The 18,182-nt window shown below is 33.9% G+C and overlaps 2 protein-coding genes across 9 annotated transcripts; one reads left to right on the top strand and one right to left on the bottom strand.

Annotated features, from left to right (window-relative positions):
* The first annotated feature begins 1,065 nt into the window (after positions 1-1,065).
* On the top strand, positions 1,066-2,663 carry LOC106709277 (peptide chain release factor 1-like, mitochondrial). Its single transcript, XM_014501046.2, has 2 exons — positions 1,066-2,097; positions 2,416-2,663. Exons 1-2 carry the CDS (start codon positions 1,135-1,137, stop codon positions 2,650-2,652), a joined length of 1,200 nt encoding a protein of 399 aa, XP_014356532.2. The 5' UTR covers positions 1,066-1,134; the 3' UTR covers positions 2,653-2,663.
* Positions 2,664-3,498: 835 nt separating this feature from the next.
* LOC106709292 (voltage-dependent calcium channel subunit alpha-2/delta-3) lies at positions 3,499-18,135 on the bottom strand. Of its 8 annotated transcripts, none has more exons than XM_014501061.2 (28): positions 17,776-18,135; positions 17,391-17,472; positions 16,695-17,073; positions 16,217-16,348; positions 15,880-16,139; positions 15,660-15,806; positions 15,440-15,559; positions 14,159-14,341; positions 13,846-13,980; positions 13,651-13,743; positions 13,196-13,252; positions 12,438-12,464; positions 11,465-11,545; positions 11,231-11,305; positions 10,973-11,077; positions 10,815-10,886; positions 10,463-10,668; positions 10,072-10,229; positions 9,826-9,888; positions 9,591-9,684; positions 8,267-8,371; positions 7,454-7,721; positions 7,062-7,184; positions 6,693-6,818; positions 6,425-6,536; positions 5,516-5,533; positions 4,203-4,606; positions 3,499-3,691 (listed from the first exon to the last, which is right to left on the bottom strand). In XM_014501061.2, the coding sequence occupies exons 1-28, from the start codon at positions 17,886-17,888 to the stop codon at positions 3,593-3,595; spliced, it is 3,837 nt and encodes a 1,278-aa protein (XP_014356547.2). In that variant the 5' UTR covers positions 17,889-18,135; the 3' UTR covers positions 3,499-3,592. The 8 variants fall into 8 exon arrangements, with proteins under 8 accessions (XP_014356547.2, XP_014356548.2, XP_014356549.2 ...); XM_014501062.2 differs by having other exon boundaries at positions 15,446-15,559; XM_014501063.2 differs by lacking the exon at positions 5,516-5,533.
* Between the last annotated feature and the right edge of the window lie 47 nt (positions 18,136-18,182).

Here is an 18,182-nt window from a genome sequence, read left to right as displayed (position 1 = left end):
GCGGTTTGCAACGGGCTCTCTTTGTGCCGCCCTAATAATTCTATCAATAGGCGAATCGTTGCGGTCAGTGTGGTAATCGCACGTCTGAACAAAATGTTTAAGTTCGTCTTGCACTTGCTCCAACAATTGATTGGCACAGGAAGCACTATTCATTATAAACATTTAGAGGAAACCAACTTGTAAAACTGTTCGACATTCTCACGTCTGACCTGTTATATTTATTTTGTATTCCAAAAACATTGTATTTGTTGCCAATTACTTCTTGGTTTAATTAAAATCGGTATCAAAGACAAGATTTAAGCATAGAATTTTCAGTATTACATGCTGGGCATAGAAAGTTAAGGATATATTTCATTCAAAAAGCTACATGCCTAATGCCAAATGTAACACACAACTTCACTATAGTAAAGAGTTATGAGTTACGACTGTGACTTTTGAATATATCCGAACAATGATGAAATTCAATTAATAATTATAAGTAAGGAGCGAAATTATAAGCATTTTATTTTTACAAATTTGATCGTTGCATCTCATAACATGTATCAGTCTACTCAGCAATAGATGGCTCTGCTCAACATTTGATCAAAAAACGCTTTCCCCTTTAAGCAGATAAAATAATTGAAATGTTTATTTGATAATGATTTTTTATAAATTTGTCTACATAATCTCACTGGCCTTATCCCACCCACTAACTGGGGTTGGCGCAGAAGGTTTTATAAACCTTAATGTTTTGGCTCAGTTGATCGGTCGACCTCCTGCCGATTGCAACATTTTAAATTTTTTTTTCAAAATTTTCATTAACATTCTAACCCCACTCAGAAAGAATTAATAGAAATTAAATATTGTGTTTTTATAAGTTAAAAAATTAATTTTCATAAACGAGTGTGATTTTATTTCTTTTTCATAGCTTTTGTTTAATTTTGTAAAACTGCCAGTAAACGTCAGTGTCAAGTGTCATGTAATCAATGTCAAAAATTGAATTCCAGGTTATACAATGTTTATGCATCATTAAATTTATGTTTTAAATATATTAGCGTCTATAATATTAAGTTCAAAAACCCGAAAATTGATAATTTTCCGCAAGTGAAAGTTTGTGCTGTTAACTTTATATATTGTACACAATAGTTTGAAATAATGTTATCACGATTTTCTTCTTTACGATCAATATTTAAAATAGAAAATGTATTGTTATATCGAAAATACAGTTCCCAAAATAATATTAATTTGTCGGATCCAGCAGTTCAAACATTTCTTAAAAGTTTAATGGTTGAACATGACAATTTACATATAAAATCTCGACGAACGATGGAAGAGGCAAAACGACTTCACGAAATAAAACCAATAGTGAATGTACTTGATCAAAGGATTGCCTTGTTCGACAGTATCGAGTCTCTAAAAGAACTAAATAAACGAGATGCTCAAGATGATGAAATGAAAAAATTAATTAAAGAAGAGGCTCAATTGTATTTGATGCGTGTCAAAGAAATAGACAACGAGTTGCAATCAATACTGCTAGAACCTTATTTGACAGAAGGAGGTGTGATGGTGGAAGTTGTAGCTGGTGCAGGTGGACAAGAAGCTATGTTATTCGCCAGAGAACTATTCGCTCTATATGAATCTTATGCCAATTACAAGGATTGGGAGGTTAATATAGCATCTTTAGAGCCATCTGATATTGGTGGTATACGAAAAGGATCAATGCTAATCAATGGTTACGGTGCCCCTGAATTAATGAGGATGGAGGCAGGAGTTCATCGTGTTCAAAGGATTCCAGTAACTGAAAAAGGAGGTCGCATACATACAAGTACTGTATCAGTTGCGGTCCTTCCGCAGCCTACTGAGGTTGAACTGGATATTCCTGATCGTGATTTAACAATAGAAACAAAGAGAGCGAGTGGTGCTGGTGGTCAGCATGTTAACACAACTGACAGTGCTGTCAGAATTCTGCACATACCAACCGGAACAGTTGTTGAATGTCAAGAAGGGAGATCTCAAATTAAAAACAAACAGATTGCACTACAGAAATTAAGGACATTGTTACTACAAAAGCAGTTAGAAGAGCAGTCCAGTAAAATTAATTCTGAACGCAAATCACAGGTTATATTATTCTACTGTAAAATTAAATAATATTGTTATTGTTTAGCACATATCTTTTTTGTGACTTGTTATAAACCAAGGTAGTATTCCAAAGGTTACAGATCAAAAGTAGTGATAATAGCTTTTTGTTTTGATTTTTATTTTCTGTATAGGAACCAGGAAGCATGCAAGCTTGCTTTTTCTGTCCCATCTGTTTACTTCCATTTTTGTACCTCATTTTCCCACTAAACTACTATCCTTTTATAATTTGTGAAACTGCTACATTACCTAATTCTAAGTACACCATTAAGTAACTTAAGCTTACCTTTCTATTTCCAGGTTGGTTCAATGAATAGAAATGAGAAAATAAGGACATATAACTACCCACAAGATCGTGTCACGGAGCATAGAGATGGTGGTGGAAGTCTTCATAATCTGAAGGGTTTCATGGAAGGTGGAGAACCATTGGAGCAATTACAGACATCGCTGCTCAGACATCAAAGATACCAAATAATTATGTCTGAAATTAATGACTTTATCAATCGACAAAAACAAGAGTCTTCAGATAATAATTAAAAAATATTTATGCAGTGTTATAATTAGTTGTGTTAAGAATAAAATGTTTTATAATTTAATTCATGATATTTGTCCCAGTCCTTCCTATTTAGAAATATAACAAGATTAGATTAAATTTAATGTATTAAATAAAATATTGTTATATGACAACAAGTATTTATTTTGTACCAAATAAACAATCACAATATTTAAATGGAAAATAAATATTTAACATTTACTAGTTTTATAGATAAAAGACAAAGATTAAAAATACTTAATCTATGAATATCAATATCTAAGTTTAGGATTCATAAAACAATAAGTTTTAACAGTAAAATTTTAAAAAAAAAACTAAATATAAACAAGATTAGATTCAAAGAATATTCCATCCTAGTATAAAGTAATAAAATGACCCAGGACGGAAACAGAGATCAACTTTATTTTAGTTAATCAAATATGAAGCTAAACAATTGGACTACGAAAAAAACAGTATTTTTATGACTTAAAATGAGAAGCTGATTTGTTACAAAAGCTAATTATAATTAATTATTGTACCAATGTTTTAAAGTTTTAACTTATTTATACGATTTTGTAACATTATCGTAGAATTAAAAAATATCAATTGATTTCTGATATGCTAGATACATAGTACACAAGATATTAATCTGTGGCACCTTTGGAACTTTATCTATTGAAAGTGGGAATTAAAACTACTACTCTTAATGATATGTGAAGTCGACATGTTTAATTATCGGTATACTACTAAATAAACAGAAAAAATCTATTATTTATCAACTTTCTTAAAAAGGTATTTTGTTTTTTTTTCTAAATAGACTATTTTATTTATTAACAAATATTTAGCGAATCTCTACTTTGTTTAAATAAAATGTCCATAAATTGCTAACATGTTTGTAAATATCGATTTATCTATTTTGTATTTTTTTTTGGTTCAAATCCGTGTTTATGTTAAATAACTATATAACATTAAAGCTACTAAAGGTATCCAGAATATGTTCTTCTGAGGCAGACTCCCGCGACCGCACATATCTATGTTACTTTCCTGGAAAAACAAAGGTTTACATTATTGAGGTTGTATCAATCGATTACAAATAACATATCAATGGGACCTATGTATAAAGGCCAAAGTAACAAATTGATGATTTTTAATTTTTTATGTTACCAGCTACGTCTTAATCTAGTTAACAATATGCACTAAACACATATACACATTTACAGGTGTAAACGCGTTTTTTTGCTAAGTAAAAGAGCCTATGCGGCGTGTTTTCCTATATGGTTAAAACTTTGAAAGCCCTCCTGAAAAATGTTAATTTGCACTTTGGTCCTTATTCGTAAGAGAGTAAACGAGATTTATAACCGTAAAGATTATATTTTAATTTCATTATTGTTGAAATAAAGTTGTTATTTATATATCTTTTGTTGAAGAATTTCTTAGAAGATCGATCCTTTGTGACCCTTAATAACGTCGACCATCGGTCTCCAGACAATTATGCTGCTGTTACGTGGCTACCATGTCACAGAAAATGTACTGATGTCTAATTTAAAACACTTACTTCAGTATGATTTCTTATACAAGATGTCGGTTGTCGTCTATAAAGCGGATGCTTATGTTTCAAACACGGCAAAGATTCATTGTACTGCACTTCGGAGGGCTCTATCGGCAATATGGAAGCCTCAACTTTCGGGCACATCGCGTCAACGACTATCAATAACATATTCGTATAATTCACCAGCTGAGCGTAGAACGGTCTTTCACAATCTTTGACAGGTTTATTTAATTTCTCGTCTATGTTTTTGTATTCCAATTGGTAGAGAAACATTTCTCGATCGCAAGGCGTCGGTCTTGTCCGGTTTATAAGGACCAACTTTTCAAAATCTCTTTCCATAATCCTGGAAGGTTGCCGTGACATGTACGGGTCATCAGTATCCTCATCGTTTTCGTAATTCTGGTACGCAACTGTGTAATAAAATTAATGTTAGAGGAAAACAATAGTATATTTTTGGTCATGCAGTTTGGTGACCACTGAGAATAAAATATAATGTTTGACTATTGATTAATTATATTGGTATATTACAAGGGCATTGCCAAAGCAAAAATATCTTATATACCAGAAACAGTTCCTGCTTTTCCCATATAATTAATCTATAGTATTTGTAATTAAGGAGTCGCGTAAGTTATTTAGCTGTAATGTCAATCTATTCAATTTACTTAAATTATTGAATGTTCTAATAAATTGTATTTTGAATTGTTGATTAAAAACGCAAGACTGTCATTTAGCTAAATAAGTGTAAGTATGTAAGACGAACATCGTTGAATACAGTCATGCTAAGAATAGAACATGAGTCGACGATGAACCGCACCTTGAGTTTGAAAAATACAAGCGATTTATTAGATGTACCCAAGATAAAGCTGCCCTCAAATACTTACAATTTACATTATGTAAATATATAAATGTATATAACACAGAAGCGACATTGAAATACATAAATAAATAACATGCATCGAATAATGTAGTTACAATGATTACATAATTTTATAGCGCCAATACTTTTTCATATATTTTATGAATAACAGAACGATTATGATAATAAATTTGAAGGTAATTTAAATAATATTTGGCTCCTGAAATACAGGGTGAACTAGTTCAGTAGCCAAGGCTCCCAAAATGTATATAAATGAGTGTCACAGTATGACCGAACTTGACAATGATTTAAAAAATGTTTGAGGGTATTTAAAAATGTATAAATATCCATGCGCATTCAGGAACCATATTATATCTACGAGGCGAATATTGAAATCCAAATACTGGATTAGTTCAATACAGTGCCGTTAGGCGACGCTACTGTGCTCGGTCTATGAACTCACCGGTGGGTGTTACATACTCTGAAAACAAGATGGAGCCATTACTACTTTATTAAACACATAACTACGTTCCAATATGACTCCATTAATTAAATTTTGATTTCAGCTAAATTTTTTAAATTCGAGAGTGCACTCACAAGTACCCATTGTGGATTAGGTGTTAAAGAATATTAGATCAAATATAGTGGAAAATAATTAAGTTTTCCAAATTATTTGTCATTTTCATTTTTTTGCCTATATTTTTATAATTGTATAATACTCCATTTAAATATAGTATATTAATCTATAATTAATTTTAAACAAATATTTCAACGCAGTTCCTACGTTACTAATTCTATAAATTTGTTTTTATTCATAACTAACATATTGATAGTAAAAGGTGAAGACGCAGGATATAATTATATCTCTAAAATTAAGCTTATATTTGACAATATTGTATCAGCATAGTGCCCCCGCCCTCTCATGCAAATTGCACAGAACATGCTGACAATGCTCAAGAGCAACATCGACCGCGAATCTTCTAGAAGGTAGTAACCGGAACACATATGTTAACCTATAATTCAATTTTTACAAATCAAATTCAATTTATACGAAATTTTATTCGGACTTTAAAACAACATCGCAAACGTAACGCAATCTCGTAACCCAGAGGTTTAGACAGAGACCACAGTCCTTCATTTGGCGCATTCCTGACACACCTCTCTCGCGTTTTACTTTAAAACTAGAAATCACCTGCAGTCGAAATCCCCGTGAAATTAAGATTGTTAAGTTTGAATTTTACTTTAAAAACATGAATGTTTACAAACATCTGCATGTTATTTTTAAAAAGTTGAAAATAATTTGTAAAAATTGAAATTAAAGTTAAAAACATTTGCATAGTAGGTGCGAGTATGAATAGCACCAGACCCTTACCGTCATCAAAGGAATAACTTGATGCCTGCGCTAGAGTTGAACTAATGGAATTATATGTCCAGATCGTAGTTGTTATAAACCATGCTAAAATCAAACGCAGGTTTTCTAATGGCTGAAAACATTCAAATCCGATTATATTTAATTAAGTAAATCTAAAAAATACTTCAAGTAATTTTAATTAGTTGCATGGGTATAGTCTTCAATAATCAATCAGTAGTCCATATTATAAATAACGGCTATTTCCTTATTGTAAATTCACATGTCTTACCGTTATTAAAATAGATGCTGGATTAGTGGTGTTCTTCTCGCGAAAGCAGACCGCCTGATAGTCGACGATGTGCACAGTGCGGTAAACCTCGTCCTCCACCAGACGCAACATTATGTCTGACCTGAACTGTAGTATTAATATGCTCATTATGACATAAGAATTCTTTACTAATAAAAATCATAGTAATGGTTTGTCCACTCTAGAAGTAGCACATAGTAATTACAGTAATAAAATACATTTGCATGTTCTTTCAAAAAAATCCTAACGATTCTTGAACACGACATATCAGGAATACTCAAGTAGACCATTATGAATGTGAATGATGAATGAAATGTTTATACATTTTTATAATTAATGAAATAGTCGTACTTTGCCAAAGAACTGTCCGGTCTGCGAGGGATCTTCGCTGACGATGATCCAGCCGTTACTGTCCACCAGGTAGCAGTCCCAGTTGTCGGACAGGCAAGTCACACACTCCTTGTTATGTTCACACTGCAAGAATGTTATGTATACTGAATTAATATTATGTAAAAATAATGCAGGCAAGTAATCCTAGTTTGTTGATAAAGTAAAAAACATATCTAAGTGGATTTTTATATGTTGATAAGAGCAGAAGACGCTACCGAATAAAATTAATAAACCCAACCCTACAAAATTCCTAGACCACTATGTAAATGAAATCGATATGGTTCTCTTTAGTTCTTTTCAGTCCTTTAACTTTTTTTTCCATCACTTTCTTACCAGTCGAGAAGTGCACTTACCGATGAGGTGATATTCTCGAACCACTCGCTGAGTCGTTCGTGTTTGAACTGGAAACCGACGACGGCGGCGGGCGCCTTGCGATGTCCTTCGCCATGCAGCACAGCGTGAGCGGCCGTCACTAGTGCAGCGCTTACGTTGAGCGGTGCGCGCGGCGTACTCAACGGCACGCTGTACACGTAGCTCAACGGCTCAGCATAATGTTGCTCTACCGCACGACGGTACCACACTTCGTCTATCGCACGAGGGAACTGCTTGCCGAACTCTGGTCTTTATGAATGATAAAGAAATAGAAAGCTTTATTGACAATTGTGTTTACTGCATAATCTGTTTCGTCATAATATCTATAATCTATGACAATGTCTATATTCTATGACAGTGATTCTCAACCACTGTGCCGCGGCACTTTTGTGTGCCGCCAAATTTCAAAAGTGTGCCGCCAAATTTTGCAAATATATAATAATGTTAATATTATTAAATTATATCATTTAAAAAGAAAAATATTTTAACATGAATATATATTTCAATCAATGGCAGAAAAAAGTTGAAAAAAAAAACAATTAGCATCTAGAAATGTCATATAGATACAATTAATTTTATACAGTGGATAAACTATTTATGCAGTGTGTTGTAGTAAGTAAATAATTTTTATCTTTTTCTTTGTGTGCCGCCAAATTTTTAAATCGTTAAATATGTGCCGCAACAAAAAAAAGGTTGAGAATCACTGTTCTATGATATTAAAACTCTGGGAGTCTTGGTTACACAAGACTGTCAGAGGGTTAAGGAGAATATTATTTCGTTTGTACGTGACTTACTGGTCGGGTTCGTGTTCCCTGGGCGGGTGTGTCTGCCAGCGCGTGAGGCCACTGTGAGTTGCGAGGAACGCCACTATGTACCCGAAACGTTGGATGAATTCCGCTCTACGGACAAACAAATAAAGTTAAAATCCGAACAAAACTGTTTTTTTATTTATCTGTAGTACCTACCTATTATAATTATTAGTAAATTTATTATCGTTAAATTAATTTATCACTTGGTGATCGTAACATTAAGTTGAAAGTCGATAACAAAATATTCGTACCGTCTCAATTTCATTGCTGAATATTCTCGACAATAAATGCGTTAGTTACCCTGTTAGCATACATAATGTTTATTTTTATTTTCTACGCTTATACTTACTAAATACTCCTTATGCTGCGTTAATATTACCTACATCATTGAAAATATTTATTGCATTACTTACTTCCAGGGGTGCATAGAGAATATTACAATCAATTATGTTAAAGATATTTTTAATAGCCTAAATAGGCTATAAAATTGTCTATACTTTTAGTACTGCTTAGAATTTTATGTAGGTATTTTATATTATTATATCTAAGATTAAAATAGACATTACATCTCGTGTTTTGCAATTTTTGGTTATAGTAAATATATTTAATGGATATTTTTAAGAGTTAAATTTATGTAGGTCAATGACATGTTACATTTATAATAGTTTTTCTCCATTATTCATTTCAACTTTATTTTAAATAATTTAGGTATCGGATTGGAATATTTAAAAAAATGTATTATATCAAACATATCTTACACATATAAAATAAAAACAAAATTATATATTATAATTTAACACATATTATATATTTGTTTCACAGGCATGCAGTATATTTGTTTTTGTTTAATAATACTTTACCTCGGTAGTAATCCGATCACTTTTGTCAATGGGCTATCCAGGCAAGTTAACATAAAATGTTGGTGCAAAGTGAGTAATGTGTGTCGCAAACAAAATGTGCAGTGATAAGAATACAGATATAATTCCAAATAACTTAAATAATATATTCATTTTATACATTTATCCTCTAGTCACTAGGATTAAGTGGTTTGTATCAAACTAACTTGCATTATAGCAATGCTTATCTATAATTTTCAGATATTTAACGATGCGTAGAAAAGATTTTAATATTCAGGATCTTTGATTCAACACTAAAAGTATTTTTAACCTGAGACAATGAGGTATGTTTCTGTTGGCCAGTTATTTTCTGCTTTGAAACGGGGTATTTTTGTTTTCGTAAATATAAGGTTACTTTACAAAAAAGGTTTGCTCTAAATGATATACCTATATAAAAATTCAATTACACTTACGCTTTTTCATCTGACGCCGAATCGGAAATGCTCTTATTGAACCAGGCGGTGTTTCTTGCGTCATATACCAATGCCTGCATTAGTCCGTGATCACCTAGAAATTATTTATACTTAATAATGAATAATAGATAGATTAACTCCTGAACCCAATAATTGAACCTTGAGCTGCATTCGAAGGTTTTTATTACTTGTGACAGGGTTTAGAGAAATGGATTATTATTCAAATGTAACTTACAATAATACTCCACCCGAGGCGTCGTATTCGATGCTTTATTCCTCTCCTTGGCGTCCGGAGTCCCTGTTAAAAAAATACTTGATTAAAAAAAACAACTTCCTATGATAACATGACATATTTTAGTCAAAATTAACTGCAGTATTATTGCAAATGAACTGATCTTACGATGTTTACAACACTCTCACTCCTTGTAATATGTGTACGTAAATATATATTACAAGTATGCGATTGTATTTTGTTTTTTACCATTATTATGTTTTTCATGGCCAGGTTTGTTCTTATGGTGTTCAGGCGGGCGTGGTTTCGCGGGCCATCGCCAACCCGGCTTTGCTACTCGCTCCAAGAAATACAGTAACTCTTCTTCCGGAGTTGAGAACGTACGTTCATAGTGTCGACAATACAGCCTGAATAATAAGTGAGTAAAAAATAAGTAGTTTTAGTACTGGATAATCTACTGCTCGATTTAATTCTACCTGATGTTAGTAGTAGTAAGGTGATCAGTATGATCAGCAAGCTATATAATTAAGCATCTGTCTCTTCAAAATATTCCTTAAGAAAATGGCAAATAGCTGTGAGAACATGGAGATAGCGGTAAGACTTCACACTCCATACATTTTTTTAAATAACCGTCACTAACCAGTCTGGATGGACGCTCCATTTATCAGAGAGATATTGTCTGGCGGATATATTCTTAGAAGTAAGCGAGAGTCGGTGTATGTCGTCAGTGGGGGGCGGCGTGACGCGGTGGCGGCCGTACCCCTCGGGGATGGTGACCACCAGCGTGAAGGGAGAGTCACTGATACCGGTCCAATACATGTGTCTCCTCGCGCGAGATACGCGTTTCTGGGGAGGAAGTAGAATTGCTACGTTATGAAAAAACTGTAACTTTGCGCAAGGAATTCAAACAAAATAAAACCATAGATGTTACCGAAAAAATAAAAATGTAACATTATTTTTTTGTAATGTCTACGTTTCTAATTATAACTTACCATATCATCTAAATGATATTTAACGTTCATCGCTTTATTTCCTGTTTTCTGATCAATTATTTCCTTTCTCAGCTGAAACGAAAATATTTTATTTATTAATCAAACAATTTGATGACATTAAAAATATAAAATTAAAATAGCATTTAGTTATATCTCACCGCTGTTAATTCTCTGCTAAAGTTTCTCGGACCTCGGTCGTCGTCAAATAATTCAATTTCTAACATATCTACGCTGTTGTAACTCGGTTTTAATATTTGCTGAAACTATACACAGAAGAAAATTTTATTTTTTTATTCATCACTGATTAAAATAATTAAAAAAAGTTATCATTTATTAAAATCATTAAAAAATTATTACGCATTAAAATAATTAAAAAAAAAATTATTCATTAAATAAAATATTTATTTGTTACTCACCACGGGCCGTAAATCCGGATGAATAAGAACATAGCCGTTGTTCGTCACAATGAATGCGTACCCGTTCACGCCGATCTGAAGTAAAGATAACAAAACAATCACGCACATAACCCAAAAGGGTAAACAGAGATTAGAGACTTCCAGACAGCACCACCCTGTGTGACATTTCTTTCACACAGTAAGATATCAAGACACCGGTATATAGTCCTTCAGTATGGGTAGTATAGAAAATACCTTGTATGGAGTCATCAACGCTTGTATTTCCGAAAGTGGCACATCAGTTCCCGCGACGCCCAATAATTTCGCAATTCTCATCTGTAAGTGATTAAATCCATTAGAAAATCGTTCAGTTAACATATTCAACTATTCTAAGAACTAAGTAAAATGATTTATCATCTCTTTTATACATTTTCTATGTTCCATGAGAAATACATAAAAAATTCTAATCATTTGTAATGATTAACTTCAGTAATGGAACCTATTGTTTTAGTAACACTATCTACATGATTTCTCGGTCACATAATAAATCTACTATATATAATAATTATTAAAAAACGTTTCTTAATTAATTTCTAGCAATATTTTTATAGCATCTACGCCCCGTTAGATATCTATAGACATTACAATTATAAAACTACATATTTCCAAGGATACTAATTCGTTGTTTGTAATTATAGGATTCTAGCAAATCTACTCAATCAAAAAATTAAATATCATATTATATAATAAAATAACTACAGTCGTATACCCAGAACTGAACTCACTAGTATTGTTGTTTTGTTAGGAGCTTCATTGATATATCCTTGTAAGAAAGTGTCAAAGTTATATAATTTGATTACACATATTTATTTTATAAAAAGAACACGAAATGTAAATGAAAGTGCTTGCAAAGTTGAATAATGTCAGTCATATCAGGACTCGTTTTTATGCTGTTTTTTTAATTTATATTCAAATGTTATTTCCGAAGGATTTATTAAACAATTATAAGTAATTAATTTAATACTCTTCCCAATTTGAACTAAACGGAATTTAAATCCGATGCTCCTTAACCAATTATAATTTAATAATTTTTCGAATTTAGAATGTGAATATTATTTAGAGTGTAAAACACCAATAATAAACATAACAAAATAAAAGTCCTGTTGTACAATCAAGTGGCACATTCATCCGTCCCCAGGCACACAAGTCTATGAGAGCTTTGGCCTACCTCTTTCTGGCCGTTCTCCTCTACGGACTGCGATTGGTTGTGGACGAACGAATGCAATAAAATATAATAACATATAGATAAATGCATTGTAACAACCTGCTCTAGAAATCAAAATGTCTCCTCCACCAATGAGAAAACTTATATTTACACTAAATCGTCAATATATTATGAAAAGTCATATCATTCGAAAGAATACAAAAGTCGTAATAAGTAAAACTGAACTGGATACTCAAGTAAAAGCCCCATACAAGTCTTATTTCGGGCTGCACGATACTTTATTAAAAATATTTACATTTACTTCTCGTAACAAATCAATGTTTAAAAAATGTCTCTACGAAGACATTACTAAATTCAAGCAAAATATACTTTATTGTTTATCAGAAAGTGTGTGTAATATAGATTATATTTCTTGCACGGAAATAATTAACTTGATATATGATAGAAAAGTCGATCATAACACCCTAGTGGTCTACTCCTACGATCTATTAGAAACTACAACACTACAGAAAGCCAAAGGGTGGAACAACACAGGGCCGGCCGCGGGCCGCGTGGGCACTGGGCACTGAGCGTGGGCTGTGCGGCCAGCGCGGGCGGCGCGGCGCGGCCGCTGGCCAACATCTATCGAGGACAGATGCATTGCTAACGGGGCCAAATAAGACTTTACCGTTACTGAAATCCAAAAAACTAAATCATAAAAACTTTCTCGTATCTTGCAAAAACTTTACATTAAAATCATCAAAACTGACTAAGTGTAGTACCTCTTTTGTAACTGATACCCAGTAAGCTTCATTTATCAGTACATTCTCTGTGATGTTCTGAGGGAAACCATTAAACAAAACTGATTATTATTAAAAAGGCACATTATTACACATTTATATTAAACAGACAGTCGTCAGACCATAGCAGTAAAAGCGGCTTTCTCCCAATTAGTTAAAACACAAAACCAATCTGTGGCTATGATTCTTTATAAAATTTAAATTAACACAATAATTTAGGCATGCACAATTAAAAATTTTTAATTTGGAAAACATTCACAATGACATTTTGCAATTCAAGAGCACATAGAACAACATCTAGAGATGAAAAGCACATTTATACAAAATATGTTGGGCCATTAAAGAGATGTTGCCCTATGCCCTAATTATACATATAAGAGAAATATTGAGACTTTGTAAAATAAAAAAACTCAATACTATTTATTTGTCGAACTCACCTCGTTGTGTCGCAAATCGTAGACCGGCATGGAGACCGAAGTCATCAGTTGGTACTGAGAGTTACCCAGTTCGCTGTACTGACCTTGCTTCATCTGTTGAACATGTAAAGTATGCGAGGTCATCAATATTTCTGAGTATTGATATCTGTAAATTGGTTGATAAGTATTTGAAGATATACAAGTTTATCCTTATACCTGTGTTATCCGCCACCTTCGATCCTGTTCTTTCTCGGAATTAAAAAGAACTTTGTCCCTTTTTTGACTGAGGAAGCGTTCCTTTTGCTCTGCTCTCTCTCGTTGTTCCCACAAGTAATCTGCGACCTTCGGATCCTGGTCGAGAATAAAATGAAATAGAAATTTAAAAAAAGGATAACAATTTTAACTCTACTACAAATTAATTGGAGACAGTCGTGAACGACGTATAAAATTACCGAGTGAAGGAAGTTGTGATAGCAGAGTGACTGGGCAGATAATGGCAGTGTTGGATAATTTCTTTCTCTGTACTTACAGTAATGTTAGCATAAACAGGCGTCCAGACGACGGGATGCTTCTCTCTCTGCAGCACCAGCGGTCGAGCTAACACATTGACGTGCTCCAACACGCGCTCTCTCACCTCCGCTAACGTGCTCAGATGCACGTAGAATCCGCGGTTCGCGCACGCCATCCACTTCACCTCCCTCACATCTGCTACCTGAGTACACATCACTCAGAACTCTTAACTCATTAAAATCTCAATACTCATAAAATATAAGTTATAAGTCAAATAAATTATAATTCAAAACATGATAAAAAATATGACTAAATAATTCATAATTTATTACGTCCGTGATAAATTGACATTAAGTATCTAAATAGTGCGGTATTTCGCAACAATGTTATTCGACAGCCTTGTGAAAAAAGAAGCCGTTTGTTAAATGAAAATAAGTAAATTAAATCGCATAGCGCATATCTATTTGCCTACTTTTTATTATTTAACAAGTTAGTTGTATAATAACAATTTAAACTAACAATTAAAAAGTAACAAAAAATAATTAAACTGCTATAGTGTTTAAAAAGTAGATTTAGTAGGTACTATCTAGTAAAAACCAGTAACAGCCATTTTCACTAAAAAAACATCCAGTTGAACCCAATTTTAGGTTGATATTAACGTGAAAAAGGACATTAGAATATAATTATATGAGGCATTTTTCAATCACTGACAATGTTGAAATGAGTAGGTAAACATTATTTATATATTTTTTATTTAATTTACAGTAATTTTGAATAACTCATATAATTACAATACAATAAAAAACAGACAAACACATTAACCACAAACAGTAACAGTACAGATCAATAACAATCATTCACACAAACGATAAAAAACAGTACAAAACCACTAACTAGAACTATAAGCAAAAGCAGTATGATGATGGAGATAGGACAACATACTAAGTTAGAAGCTAGATGTTCATGCAAAGATTAACCGTTGTCCTAAGCAACAGGCGCAGCAATGCAAGTTGTACTTAGCACAGTAAGTTTTTCGCGATTCGACGATAATATCAAATAGATTATATTTCGTGACTTAAATTTGTTGTCATCAAAATTAGTCGCGTGCTAAGTACTGGTCACACTATGTCACGTTGCAGCGCTCGCCTAGGACAAGGTGTTAATACGGAGGATAGCAAGAGATAGAGAAGACAACAAGAAGTGAGCACCACATTCAAGGTTACTGTCGGAAGAATAAGGAAGACATTATGCAGGTCGCACAATGACTACGACACGCAGTAATACCTGGAGTGGTTACTACCTTTACCTCGCGCCCTATCAGGTACGTGAATACGCGCACGGGCGTGTTGTACTTCCAGTTGAACTCCTCGAAGATCTCCTTATAATTGTACGGCACACCGTCAGTGACCAGCATTATTGCCTGCAATGTTGCATAATATCTCGTATCCCATGTCTACCAAATCAGAAATTTAACATCAACATTTTTAAATGTTTGTTCGACGTAAAGGGTGTGTAAGTACCTGATTACAATTCGCACCGCCGCTGTTATTTCTATACATTTCAAGAAGCGTAAAAGCTCTCGTCAACGCCGCGGAAAAATTTGCTATTTCTGTAGTTTCAAAATTATCTAACGCTAACTTCAACTCCCTTATATTTCCTAGAGTTGCCTAAAAATAGTATGAAAAACATTAACACAATGATATCTCTAGAGCATGGTATATAAGGAAAACCTTTACATACTTGTACTAATGAATCATCAAAGCATTCAACAATTTCTTCGACCGTATCCGCAAATGTCATGACATTAACAAAATCATTGTTGCCCAATGTGTCCAGAATGTTGGTGACTACATGTTTGGCGATGTCCCGCCGCTGGCCGGTCATAGATCCGCTACGATCAACCAATACGACAACGTCTTTAGGACTGGCCGCCGCCTCCATATACCAGGCCCTTGTTCGACAGTCATAGATATCAACTGGATCTGCCCTCCATTTCATTGCTACGAGAAAAACCGATATTCTTAAGTTAAAATACAAACTAAATTAGATATAAAAGTATAATTCAAGCGAAGATTACCTGGATAATGCCTCATGAACCCGGACGAGCTGCCAAAATATTGCCACGACAGTGTTGGATCACTTTGATAATTGTTAATGAAATGCGTGTCCAATCCCTCCGACCAATGGATTCCTTTTATGACTTCTGGCGCTAAAATAGATTATTAAATCTTATGTACAAAGACATATTATCACACTATCTGTATCACCTACTCGTGTGCGCCTTCGTAGCTGTCAGATATCTTGGCGGCTCTTAACTTCGCGCGAGTCGCTGCGCACAATTTCAGGTGTAACGAGATGCAGGCGACCTTGGGCCGCCAAGATATTTGAAAAGAAGTATACGGGACGCGACGAAGCTATACTCATTATTCCTGTTTTTCCACAACAGTTTTTTTTAATTGTATTAGCACATTTGACACCATTGAATCAAAGGATTCGCATGGCATCATTTTTGAATCTTTTATAATTGTAACAATTGTTGTTTTGACATCACTTACCCCAGGCATAGACGTTGGTAGGTACGTGGACACTACTAAAGTTAATATTGACCGGTATGTTGGAAAAGTGTGGATTCTGTTGCATATGAGCACTTTTACTTGGAGGACGTACTATCCAATTTTCTAAATTGAAATCGGGTTCTGGCGTTGTGGTTATCATCGTCAATTCGTCGTAGGGTTCTTCCATTTCTTTGCTGTTGTAGAACTGAAAGTCTTCGGGGACTACTTCATTTTGTTTATCGAACGCCATGTTCTCAGCGGCCTCTACAATTCTTTTGACTGCGCTGATTTTTAATTCCATCATGGCGCGGATGTCATCTGCCATACTCTGCACTAACTTCTCGCCATCTCTCGATTCAATTTGCGCCGATTTAAAACTCTTTAAAATTAAATAGAACTTAATTTAAATACTAATAAGTATTGAACAGATTTTAGAAGGTTTTGTTTTTCTATCTACATGAGCGATCACAAGTATGGTGGTAACTAGAAGGGCGCAGCGACCCGACGTAGTAGTAACTGCTATAATACAAGCCTTCGCTTTCCGCGGTCCCACGCCACCTTGAGTCTGTCCATACGTCTTTCTATATATATTATTGTACTCTTTGAGTCTGTCTTATACATGACGCTCCTGCTGATCTCGATGTTACCAGGTGGTAAAATTTAAAATACACTTAAATATCTTATCAAACTACTTACATCTTGAACCTCTTTCTTTCTAGTGATGAACTCGCCGAAGTGATACAGCTCCGTGCCAAGCTTGACAGCCCAGGCTTGAACACTACAATTCATAAATAATCATAAACATGTTTTTTATTACAAAAATATTTTAGTTAAGCTAAAAATAAGAAACAACACCACTTGAAATAGCGGGTTTTCAATTGAATTATGTTGTTGCTGTCGACTTACGGAGGTAGCCGTATAAAAATAACTAAGTAGGATATTGTTTCTCTCATTATTTTAAGAACAACAGCAATTATCGTATTGATGTTAATAAGGAACAAACATTTCCAAAGGCATTGAGCATTAAGTACTGCTATTAATTAACATAATTGTATTAGTAAAAACAAATTAATTAATTTACCTGTTGAGTGATATTTTGTTAACAGTATCATATTGGGCACTGGCCGTACAGTCCCTGGAGTCAAGGGAAATAAGGAGTATTAACAACACAAATCTGCCGATGCGGTGGAACATCAGAAACACTATAATCTAATTTGGCCCCTACTGCACTTATACGCTTATGATAATTTCACGGTCATTTTATGAGACGCTCAAAGATTGTCTCCACTCAAATTGAGTGTTGAATTAAGATAAAACGTGGAGCTTTGGTGTACACCCAAATTGATAAGAACGTGACCGATGGACTCAAAGCGCAGTCGCGGGTGGCCACCGCACATGCGCTCTTCTTCACTCCTGTACTTCAACTGACGCTATCGTTACCGCGCAATTCGGCTGCCATTAATGCTTTAGTGTGTGCGTGTTATCTTC

Source organism: Papilio machaon, chromosome 2 (genome assembly GCF_912999745.1).
Source record: "Papilio machaon chromosome 2, ilPapMach1.1, whole genome shotgun sequence".
Lineage (NCBI taxonomy): Eukaryota > Metazoa > Arthropoda > Insecta > Lepidoptera > Papilionidae > Papilio > Papilio machaon.
The sequence above is the reverse complement of the archived record's forward strand: the minus strand, read 5'-3'. Positions and strand labels throughout refer to the sequence as shown.